General features: G+C 47.7%; 1 protein-coding gene across 4 annotated transcripts in view; it reads right to left on the bottom strand.

Annotated features, from left to right (window-relative positions):
- Nucleotides 1-12810, bottom strand: part of LOC122378526 (potassium voltage-gated channel unc-103-like) — a 179391-nt gene that overhangs the window by 154467 nt on the left and 12114 nt on the right. For all 4 annotated transcript variants that reach the window (XM_043359673.1, XM_043359672.1, XM_043359674.1 and 1 more), the window contains exon 3: nt 8450-8522. In XM_043359673.1, the coding sequence (XP_043215608.1) occupies nt 8450-8522 (73 nt within the window). The remainder of the gene's footprint in view (nt 1-8449; nt 8523-12810) is intronic.

Raw genomic sequence — 12810 nt, 5'->3', positions numbered from 1 at the left:
CCCGTCCGGTGCGCCACCTTTTCTTCAGGGGCGCTCTTCTTGGTTGTATCTGTTCTTACCAATAACTAAAGCAAATCGAATGTATAATAAAAAAGGCACACCTCAAACACAGTTTAATTCACATCCGCTCGCGTGCATACTTGTTTTTACCTATACCTTCTCGCATCATAATATATCACTTCAGTGCTTAACCTTCAACGGAATTTTGGGTTTTCTGCATATACCCCGGCCGAGGGGGGGGGGGATGATTACGACCCCTCTCCGTCTTTTTGCCCCTAATTGAGCTAGCGCCTTGCGGATAAAACTGAGCGCGTGCGTCGTATGAGATGCAGCAACTGGTACCCGAGTTGAATGTCTCAGGTCCATCGATAAACTCTGAGGTCAGTATAAGTGCTCCAAGTCGCGGGATCGGTTTTTGGTAAACAACTTCACCTTAAGTGGTTACAGAGCCAAGAGTTTTGCATGCTAAAACGCGTCGAATAGTTTACGCTTTGTTTTTGTTGAGGTCAATTTAAGGTGTTTACCTCAGGTCATGTCAGGGCAGAGCCACTCAGGCCACGAGGCTGACTCAAGGAGGTCATATCGCTTCTTCGATGCGGTAGGTCCTTACAAGTCCACTGGTGGCTTCCCGACTCGCTAGCTCAATTTGATCGGGACTTTTTGGTGAAATCTCCTGTGACCTTAGTGACGTCATAAATGAAGTCGCCTAGCTTTAAGAATGGAAAAGTGAATGCTGGGGCTTGCAAAAATTGTATAAAATCGCGAATTCATGCGCTTGAGACAGCTTTAGATGGCTCCCGGCGCCAAAATAACAGTTTTCATATTTCCCAATTGATTAATAATCGTGAGGTTGCGTGACCGACCTGACTTCAGGTGAAATACGAGATAGCTACACACAAGTTGTGAGGCCTCTGGGAGATAGTACTAGATCATATAAGCTTCATTTCACGTTGAAAAGTCCCCTGGCACGAAGGGTGCTGCGACGTCGCGACATTTTGGGGCCTTACAGAGGTTCACTTTTGACGCCATTGGTCAACGGCCTGACCTTAACCTTCGCACTTGTAGGAGGGTATCGAACAGACCTCCTACCCTCAGTTTTTCGCAAATAACTCGCGCAAAAAGCGGCTGATTGCGGCGAAACTTTCAGTACCCTCGAGTTATTCAATATTACGCCTACCCTATAATTTGCATGACCCTGACTCAAAAGACCTTTGACTTGTGACCTGTTTTCCGAGACCATGTTTGGCCGGAATCGCGTTTTGGCGTATTTCGAGTAGAACGCGTTTTATTGTCTTTTTGTGGCTTTAAGCGATCAAACATGTGAAAGGATGTTGATCGCATGGATTCTAGTGGGTATCAAGGTCACGTGAAGATCAGTCAGGTCACTGACCTTTGATGACCTTTGTTCACTCTTTCGAGTTCTACATGTTTCTAGGGTAGATTTTGGAGTTGATTTCGCATTTAGAAACCGTTTGAACATTTAAGAAGTAGTTTTGGTTCACTCGTAACATGTGACCTGACCTAACCTGACCCGACCTGGCCTAAATGCACGAAAACATCATCTGTGATCAAAACTAACTTGAATTTCGTGATCAGCACCCCGCAAAACCCTATAACAGCTTCACTTTACGAAGCTCTAACAGGTCCCGATTCCCCGACTTTTGAGTTATATTGACCTGTCAACCAATGACCTAGGACCTTAACCCTCGCCGGCACAGGCCATTTTGCGTCCTTCGACGGCACAAGAGGGGTTGGTACGACCCCCCCCCCCCCTCGCGTTTGGCCCCTGATCGAGCTTGAGCTTCGCGGAAAAAAACGAGCGTGTTGCCCGTCACGAGAGGAAGCCGATGATACCCAATTTTAAGGTCCTAGGTCATCGGGTGACCTTCCAGGTCAGGTCAATGACCCAAAAACCGGGAAAATCGGGAATTGTTAGAAAGTCGTAAAGTGTGGCTGCTATGTGGTTTTCCGGGGTGCTGATCACGAATATCGTATTAGTTTTGATCAGAGATGATGTCTTTAAGCATTTAGACCAGGTCGGGTCAGGTCAGGTCAGGTCAACCGGTAGGGGTTGTGACAGGTATTCGTAATACGTGTCAACCGCCTCTGACAGCTTCGTAACATGTTACGAAGGCACCAAAACTACTTCGTAAATGTTCAAATGGTTGCTAAATTCGAATTCAGCTCCAAAAACTAGCCTAGAAGCATGTAAAACTCGAAAAAGTGAACCGAGGTCACCTGAGGTCACCAAAGGTCAATGACCTAACCTGACCTTCAGCTGACCTTGAAACCCACCCTAATGTATGGGAGCAACATCAAATCACATGTTTAAACGTTTGAAACCACGAAAAGCTTGCAAACGCGCGGCTAATGCGAGCCGACATACGCCGAATCGCGATTCCGGCCAAACATGGTCTCGGAAAAGAGGTGACAGGTCAAAGGTCATTTGGGTCAGGGTCAAAAAAATCAGGGTAGGTGTATAATTGATCAATGCGAGGGTACTGAAAGTTTAATCGCGATCGGCCGCTTTTTACGCGAGTTATTCGCGAAAAACCTTAGGGGGGGTTGCTTCAACCCCCCTGTGCCGGCGAGGGTTAAAATTGGGTATCATCGGCCTCCTCTCGTCACGGGCAACACGCTCTTTTTTCGCGAAGCTCTAGCTCGATTAGGGGCTGAACGGCAAAGGGGTCCAACGGACCCTCCTCCCCCCCCCCCTCTTTACGATAGACGCTGGCAAAACACCAATATGGGCGAGGGTGAAAATACAGCTGCTGTCATAAAAATTCAGCTTGAATTAAAGGTCAGGCTTGCCAAATTTCAGCTCTCGCAGCTATCAACAAAAATAAACATGTGGAGGCGGCACCTGCCTCCCCCCTCCTCTCGGCCACTGCCAGCGAGGTTGCGTATCATACATGTTACAAAGCATCATATCAAGATGACACACCCCAGCAGCCTGAACAAAAACTTATTACCCACGCTATAGTCTATCGGCACCATAGCACATGGTCGAGAGTCGAGACTGTCGTCAGCCACGGACGCGCACTCGACCACATCTCTGAGCCCGTTGACTGCGGGTGACCTTGACATGTCAAGCCTGATCGGCGGCCGGCCGCTGTCGTGCGGTCGTTACACGCGGAGGGGAGAGAGACACAAAGTTCTACGTTATAGCTGACCTCTGACCTTTCCCTGCGCCCTGGTCACCGACCCCGCTCCATGTCGCTGGGCGGTGGCATGGCGGTGGAAACCGGTTCTAGCCTCTACACATGCCACCATTCTAACCCTCCCCTCCCCACGCTACTACGCGGCGTGGAGTACGCTCGTGCGTAACTGGGCGGAGCAAGGGGTCACGCGATACAGGGGCGGAACTGGTTGCCCTCCCGCTCGCCGAGCGACCAACGACTAATACCCTGGAGAACCGTACAGGGAGCTATCTTCAAACCTGCGGTGCTTGAACACCGAGCAAAGGGGAAAGAGGCAGGATACTGCTTACGTGTAGCTGGTTTTACGTATAGATATTGTCTCGCATTGATTATCAGGAGGTAATTCGGAGTCATGCAGATAACCACACATGCTCATTGTGACGCGTTATGCTCTCACCATTAGCCGTTGCGACAACATCATTGAAGGCCCGACGGATTCTTCTTAGATACATTTGGCCAAAAGATTTATGCTGACTCTGCCTTTACGTTCATTTATTATATTTATTATTTCTTAAGCATCAATTACATTGTCATCATCTGGGTACAATGGCGACTTCCTCCCTCTCTGTGCGCATCCACTCCATCCGCTGCTGCCAAAGAGCTGCGTCACAGCCGCTCGGAACCCGGCGGGCCGACCGCCTCATGAAACATACATTGCCCGGCGGCGCGGCGGGCGCGGCGACCCCTCCCCTCCCACTCCGGGGGGCGATGAAGGAGCGGTCAGCCACGTCAGCATCGGTGATCAGCCCCGCTGCACCCCCGGACGGCGGACAGCCCCGAGACCGGCGGTGACGAAGCGTCACGGGTGTCGTCGCGACCATCGTCAATGCCAAAGTCACGGGTGTTATCACGAATGTCATCGCGGCTGATATGGTCATGGATGTCGTCACTATTGTCATTACTATGCACTTACTTTTGTCACCGCTTTTGTCACGGTTGAGTCATGAATGTTAGCATGTTCGCATCACGAAGTTCATCACAACGCGCTGTTAGGTCTGTAGTCACGGTTGTTATCACTATGTTATCATCTCCGTTCTCACTTATCATTCACTGTTTTCGCTGATATCTCCACGTGCTTATAGCACCTCCCCAGCCGAAGGGGTGGATGAGTGAAATAAAGACGGCATCGAATTCTTTCATCGTCGTCTCTCTGAGATGGACTGGGGAGGCGGCGAGGGACGCTCGGAGCAGCACAGCATCCCTCACAAAAACGGCCCAGCCGAGACGGACCGCCAGGCCGACGAAGGCAGTTAATGAGACCCGTGTTGTAATTCAGCCAAACCCAGATGAGCGAGCCGCAAATAACCCCGAAACGAAAACAAATCTCAAGACGCTCAAAGAGCGGCTGCCTCCGAGCAATTTAGTTATAGCCGTTATTCAAACGGAGATTAGAGACTGAAGGGCAACTTAATGATTATGACGTTTAGTATTTATCGAAAAATGATCATTATTGCAGCAATCGTAATTCGGTTAATTATAAGAACGTCTCACAGTGAATAACAAACAAAACAGATAATTTCCCTCTACCACACCTTTCCTTGCGTGGGTAGCTATCGGCAACCATTTGGACGGACTTTCACTCTTCCAGTTATCACTGATGGACGTTGTTGGCAGTGCAACTCTTTTTCAATCATATTGGCTTCAAATCATCGAAGGACGAGGCAATGGCTCGTTGACGGAGATAACAAAGTGCGTTGTTTTCTATTTTCGTGTTCCAAGAAATGAGGTCATCAGTTCAGTGCAGCGACACAGAATTACATCATAATCGTCGGAACATATTTGGTATGTCCAGTCGCTATAAACTGAAGCTTTAATTCTGATATAAGTAAGCAGCTGATGTCGTGATCGCGGGCACCGCGCACAGCAGGCACTCAGCGGTCTTATAAAATCGTTCATAGATGACGCTGCCATCAGGCGCCTGCCGGTATGCTGCGCCGCAAAGCAGCTGATGGTGTTCGACTTGTCTCGGATTGCATATTTGATAACAACAGGGTTGAATGTTTAGGAATGATTTAGATGTAATGGTATGCTATATGATGAAAGTGAATAAGGCAGCTGATTATTTTGTTAGTTTGGCAGATATATCCAGGGGCTCCGCCACAGGGGGGTACGCGGGGGTCCGGACCCCCTCAATAATTCCCATGGGGGGCACAGTACCCCCCAATATTCCGAAAACCCGTGACCTTGTTTTGCGTTAGAATGACTAAATCATTCACAGAATGTGTTGAATAATTTAATTAGAATGTGTTGATGGTCGCAAAGCTAAGGCATTTAAGATCTAGAAATGTAGGGAAACACGAAGATGTTGTGACACACGAAGTGCTCAACAATCGCCGACCTATATTTATGGGAGTGTCATTATTCTACCATTTTGTTATTACTATAAATGCGTTTAAGATTGCTAGGATTAACTTAGCATGCTAGAATTTGGCAATAATTTCGTGAGAGGGGTCCAGCTTGCAGGACACCTCCTAGACACAACACCCGCCCCAAAAGAGCTTCAAATCGATCTGAGAACCCTCTTTCCATGATCACCCGATAGTGTGTGTGGGGGGGGGAGGGGTAAGCCGGTCTTTCGAGCACCATACTAGTCTGAGAGCCTAATGCGCTGTCTGATGGCTAACACCGCCCTTGGAGCGCGCAACAGCGGCCTCCTTTCCTTCAGAACGTTGATTTGAGAGGCCGCCATGTCGGTGTCATTGAGCTCCGCTTCTCGGTTTTCGACTCCTCTTGCAAACTGAACCTTGTTTTTTTTTCGGTTCATAAAGCAAAATCCTCCCGATAGAATTGTTAAGTTTCCTTTGAACTCTAGAAAAAACGGCAATTTTTCATCGATTTCGGGAGCTGCAGGGGGTGGGGTGGGGGTGGGGGGTAGGGGTGGGGGTGAATTAGCCCAAAATGCCCACCTTGGATCCGCCAGCGAGGTTTTGTGTTTTTGGTCGGACCCCCCCAATCCCAAAACCGTGGCGGAGCCCCTGGATATATCAGTTGAATTATAAAGTGTATTGAAGCGCCGAATACGACTACACATGTCTCGTTCCACGCGCTTAGCCTATCACCAAAACTCGCGTTGAATTATTCAGCACAATGAAGATGCGATGCAATCGGGCTCTGTCAGAACGAGGCACATTGCAATGTCCGACTGCGACATAGGACGTCCTTGATTTTCAGATCCGGTGTCAGCCGCCCTCGTAAATAGCTCCTCCATTACCATCAACCTATCGACTCCTGTTTGGACTGAAAAGCAAATAATCTGCCACTGACCGACCTGTTTCACGATTATTTCTTATGTTTATAAACATAAACAGACATCTTTGATATCCACTCTTGTTGACATTTAAATTGTCACCAATAAATGCGCGTAAAATTTACCAACTTACCCACCAAATCCCCAACACGTCCCTTACAAATAGCGCACTCGCTCTTGAGCCCCTTGTCTGTCGTCACCCACCACCGTATTTTGCCAGGCACCCACCCTTTTCCTCCCAAACCCCACTCCCCACCTACCACCGACCTCGCAGCATTAGCGAGACGTGTCACAGGAAACCGGAAACGGCCGGACTGACCGTCTCGTAACAAGGTCGAGTCCCACCCCTCCCCCCCCCCCACACACACACACGCATGGCGATATACATAATACAGCGCGACTGCGCTGCGTTGATCGATCTCCGGGAGGGGAAGGGCAGTGTCCGCGAGGCACCGCACAGAGAGGGCGGGGTAGGAGGGTAGTGACGGATTCAGTGGGCAGTGGGCACGCCAGAGTGTGTGCTCAAGTCAGCGTGCTTGACAGAGTCGATGTGAGGTGATAAGGTGAGCTGAGAGACGCGGGTGTTAACCCTCGCCGGCACAGGCCATTTTGCGTCCTTCGACGGCACAAGGGGGGGGGGGGGTTGGTACGACCCCCCCCTCGCGTTTGGCCCCTGATCGAGCTAGAGCTTCGCGGAAAAAACGAGCGTGTTGCCCGTCACGAGAGGAAGCCGATGCTACCCAATTTTAAGGTCCTAGGTCATCGGGTGACCTTCCAGGTCAGGTCAATGACCCGAAAACCGAGAAAATCGGGACCTGTTAGAAAGTCGTAAAGTGTGGCTATTATGTGGTTTTCCGGGGTGCTGATCACGAATATCGTGTTAGTTTTGATCAGAAATGATGTCTTGAAGCATTTAGACCAGGTCGGGTCAGGTCAGGTCAGGTCAACCGGTAGGGGTTGTGACGGGTATTCGTAATACGTGTCAACCGCCTCTGACAGCTTCATAACATGTTACGAAGGCACCAAAACTACTTCGTAAACGTTCAAATGGTTGCTAAATTCGAATTCAGCTCCAAAAACTAGCCTGGAAACATGTAAAACTCGAAAAAGTGAACTGAGGTCACCCGAGGTCACCAAAGGTCAATGACCTGACCTGACCTTCAGGTGACCTTGACACCCACCCTAATGTATGGGAGCAACATCATATCACATGTTTGAACGTTTAAAACCACGAAAAGCTTGCAAACGCGCGGCTAATGCGAGCCGACATACGCCGAATCGCGATTCCGGCCAAACATGGTCTCGGAAAAGAGGTCACAGGTCAAAGGTCATTTGGGTCAGGGTCATGAACTTTTCAGGGTAGGTGTAAAATTGATCAATGCGAGGGTACTGAAAGTTTCGTCGCGATCGGCCGCTTTTTACGCGAGTTATTCGCGAAAAACCTTAGGGGGGTTGCATCAACCCCCCCCCCCCCCCTGTGCCGGCGAGGGTTAATGAAAAAACTTACTTGTAAAAACACCACAAGATAATTAGCTAATCTGTTTATGGGGTGTCATTGCTGTTTGAGAGAAACCATATCGCGAGCAAAATCAAAGTCAAATGTTCACACTAAACTTATACTACGCTCTCCCCGTACCGAACCAAGGTGAAATCTTCCTACACTACAGAGTTGCACCTAATCGTTCGAAGCTTGCAGCAAATAATCGATTTCAAACACGACCATAGACCACTGTATACAGCTATACCGGAACAGAGGTCTATTTACCGGTATACAGAGGTCTAAGTCACGACGTACTCCATTCGAGCAGATTATGGTAATGACAAGGCGTTAAACACACGATCATTAAAATGTTCTTCACATACCATGCAATGCATACGAGTATTCCTTGTTGTATCCCCTTGCCGCTTTTTCACCCATGTTCCCGGCATGCAGTCCTTCCTTCCCATTTCCCATCCCTTCCGTTGCCCTGTTCCGCCCCCGGTCGTCGTTCCGGGCACTCACCGTCCTTTTTATAGAGCAGCGTCTCAACCTGCGCCTCCTCTCCAGTGCTGAACGCCTCTTGGATATGTTCCACCTGCCAGTAGAGAGCAAATATACAAGCCGTCTATCTCGTGCCAGCCTGGCCGGAGCCGGCTCTGAACCTGGATAGACTCAGCCTCACACCAGCCGGCCACGTCCAGAGCGTTTTCAATGAAAGGGTCGGACAGGAACCAAAGTCGGTCCGTAGACACCAGAAAATGGTATAGATCCGCGACAGAGAAAGGGTGTGGCGGGTCAGTTTGAGTCCAAACTTCGTGATTACCTGTGTAGAGAAGTGTAAATGTGTTTTAGTGAGACGCATTCTCTTAGTGCCCATTTTATTCGCGACCCGAAGTGGTCAGATTGGAAACAGTGGGATATCCCAAAAAAAGGCTAGACCAGGTAATGCTAGCCAGCCTGCCCCGACTCAGTGCAGACACAACAAAAAAAGAAGCATGTTCAGCTCTTACGACATAAAGTGGCTGGTTGCCAACATTAGCCACAATAATCGATGATTATTGATAAATACGTCTAGCGGCCGTCGACAACCATCGCCGAAGTTTCCGCGCAAAATCTCGTTTTATTGCTATTGAGTCAATTTGCTGAATTGTCTGTATCAAAGTTTTTTTCCAAAACACATTCACTGACCAACCAGTAACCACTAAATACCGTGAGAGCTGTACATATTTGATTCTTCACTCAGTTTGTGCGGCAAGGAAATACTAAATTATACCTATGCACAGCATGATTGTTAGGTCCCGATTCACGAACAGCAGTATCGTAATATCGTATCACAATTGTTACCATTATTACCAGCTTATTAGATATGTGCACCTGAAACGCTCACGCTTCTGTATAGCGTCTATAATAGTTCCACTCATTTTAAAGTCAGCCTTCATTTGGGCTGCAGGTCAACCAATTACTCAAGAAGAGCGGTAAATCCTGAAGATCCAGTGAGACAGGCTGCTTTATGAGCTGTTTCAACTTAGCTGGTCACAAGTACCTGAGACTTAGTCTGATTAACCCCCGTGAAAATTGCATGCTTAAGCGCCCTAAAGTTGTCTAAAATTGTGGCACAAGTTTAGCAAACAGTGTTGAAACAAGTTTCAATTTGTACGCATTTTCGCAGTGTTTGCAGAGTTCATGTCTTAAATCTACGAGGCTGAGCAATTTCCATGGAATTGCTAATGAAAGTGCATGCTTTTTCATTGCGCAACTGGCGAAATATACGATTTATATCACTAAATGGCTATCGGCTATCGCTTATGACAATTCATCAATCTTATGTCATCCATCTCCCAGAACGTATCACAGGCCACTTGCTTTTGACACGGAAAATGGATCTGCCGAATAAAATCATATTCTGGCCTAGACAATCGTCTTCACCACATCACTCAAGTCAAAGGTCAATGGCCCCACAGCTGAGTCACATCAGAGACATGATTCATGGGACGTGCAGAAGTTGGCTGGCCACCATGAGCGACCACCGTCACGGAACAAACAGCCACTGGAGTATTGCAAACCCCCTCCCCCACCACCCCAACCCCTCCCAACCGCTACAGTGAGCCCCCAGCGCCTGGCAGCCCGGCCGGCCGCGACTGTCAGGGCCGGAGTCGCGTGTTGACTAATTAATCAGTCATAAATCATGGTGGAGAATTCCCCATCAGATACGCCTTCACGCCATCGCTCATAGACAGCCGGCGGCGTGTAGACCGCTAATGAAAAGCATTGATCTTTAATCGATTTGGCATGCATTGTCACACGAGTATTTTGACATGCCCAATGAGACATTGTAGGCTTGTACCGTCCCTCTATGACCAATTCAAATTTGCCAATCGTTCGACATAACCACTCGTTTAAAACATCAGAAAATATCGATTTCCCAAATTATCTCCTTGCAATTATGAACGTTGCCGTTTCAACCACATGGCTTAGTCAGAAGTCAAACCGATCCATCTCGAGGCAACGTTAAAGGAAAAGTAATTTAAAACATTTCTCACCTGAACCTACGGCCTAGATTACCGAACTTTTTTTTAATCGTCTGTAATTTTTCCAACAAAAACTCGTCTTACATAATTTTGTCTTCCTTCTCTCAGCTATCCACATTCCATCCTCCTATGGAAGAGGAAGGGAAAGCTGAGACAAAAAACATTTTGGAACACACTCAGTACAGTTTGTGTGAGTGTAGGCTGGTGAGTGCTGTGTATACCGACAGCTCCGGTGAGTCGCGCCTGACACTCATCACCACTACAGGCACGTTCCGTGCCGCCGTCCGTATTCACCCACGGATAGGTCACCGGGGATGAACGCTGTCCGTTTCCCGATCGCTCAGTAATATCGCAACGAATAAGTCAGCTCAAATTCAAAAAATTCATTCACTGAGCTAAGTTCGCTGGGAAAGGTAAATACGAATGCGAATGAGGTACAGCTCAGTAGATTGCGACCGATAGTTTGTCTTACGCATTTTCTGAGCAAATGAAACACAATCAAATAACCGTTTCCATTCCTTGTGTCACCAGCTTACCCCACGGGTGTCACCTCAACCGCTCCTGTTCCGGGATTCATTTATCGCTATCACCCGGGGTGTTACTTTCTGTTCGTCTCGAGCGCCCGTACCAGTCTGAGAGCACTCTGGGCTGATGAGTGCCGCGGAGTTTTGCCACCGAGCCGTCCGAAGCAGCACTCGGCGACGACAAACTCGACTCTTGTGGCCACGGACAGTGTGCAAGAGATCGATAGGCGGGTCGCACTTAGAAACTTTGGTCTACTCCAGGCGAGATTAGCTAGATCTTTGAAAGCGACGACGTTTCCCATGCGGCACATTTCAATCCAATCTTTGCGTTTGACTTTTTAAAAGGAAGTGAACGGGCTTCGCTTCTGAGATGCCGGAGTATCTCCAAAGGTTGGCTGTGGAATTACCTTGGCATGAACCCAAGCCACGGGTCGTCAGCTGTGCAGACGAATCGTGTCAGCCGCGAGCGAAATCAGTCATAATGGCTGTCAATTAGACGAACTGAGCTATTGGATAGGGACAGCAATGCAAGCCTATACGGCAGCTCTTATCTCCCCATAGTGCATTGTTCCTAAGGCCGAAACTCGGACGCTAGTTTGATGATATAATAAAGTGCCCTCTTAGTGCTTTTTTATGTTCTGAAATTTTAGAGCTAAAGGGTAACAGCTGAGCCATGTGGAATACATATACTGACTGCATAGTGATGGGATCATGCGTGAAGGTATTTCACACTAGGTTGTAAATATGCCGTAAAATATCGGCGTTTGACGCCGTCTTTCTTTGGGCTGCTAAGTCGATCAGGATTTTCTCTTTAATCTCCGGCAGGGTCCATAAAACTGTTACCTACATTAAGGACTATCGATGCAAGCAAGCAAAAGTGCATAATGCATTCACATATCTTCTGAAAACAACGCATCACGCGGGCCATAATGCCTGCCCCTAGCCTAGCATCCTAGCCTCATAAGTCTTGTGAAGTTTGGCTCTGAGACAAACAACCTCCCTCAACACGACAACTGCACAAATGAAGACTGAGTTTCAAAGACACCGCAATCTGAAGGAAGCTTAGCAGCGAGCTTTTAATCTAAAACCCAGATGGTTTGGCATTTTAAAACAACCTTCTGAAACTACTCCCTGCATATTTTTTCCAGGTTTCATAACAGTTCTTCAGGCTGCACCAACCAAACTTTCTGACATTAGAGTAAATTGCCAGAGTCGTGGATTCAAACTCAATGCTTTGTCAGCTATTTCAACATCTATGTTAATTATATCACAAACATAGATAATTACACAAATTTGTCTTAGAAATAAGCATCGGTCCCAGGGCCAATCACCATGGCGTACAATGAATTATCCTACAAAATGACTATTTCACTTTTCTGAAATGTTTTTATTCTGGGCCATCACAAGTTATATTACGAACCGTCAGGGTGCATCCACCGGTAGCAGGTATGAACTAGCTAACGGAATTTTGGAAAGACAACATACGAGTATAACTTATTATTGGTTATTATTGGTAAACTCATAATGATATAAATGCAATAATGAGAGACAGTGCATACACAAAATGCAAATAATTATGCGTTTTTACTTTGCCAGACGTAGACGATAGAGAAACATAAATTGGCATCAGGTCAAGACCAAGAAGACGAAAAACCGCTGAGGAAAAGTCAGACCGTTAACGTCTGCCAACATTAGCCGCGTGTTGACCATTATTTGTTCTGTAGTATTTGAACGGCTCAACCACAAAATGGCATCGCCAAGACAGACGTAAAAGATTCTGAAAGATTAGGAAGTTCTGACTTGAATCCTACTCACATCCTCGTGCCCGCTT

The sequence above is a fragment of the Amphibalanus amphitrite genome, unplaced genomic scaffold (assembly GCF_019059575.1).
Source record: "Amphibalanus amphitrite isolate SeventyFive unplaced genomic scaffold, NRLGWU_Aamphi_draft 000061F_arrow, whole genome shotgun sequence".
Lineage (NCBI taxonomy): Eukaryota > Metazoa > Arthropoda > Thecostraca > Balanomorpha > Balanidae > Amphibalanus > Amphibalanus amphitrite.
The sequence above is the reverse complement of the archived record's forward strand: the minus strand, read 5'-3'. Positions and strand labels throughout refer to the sequence as shown.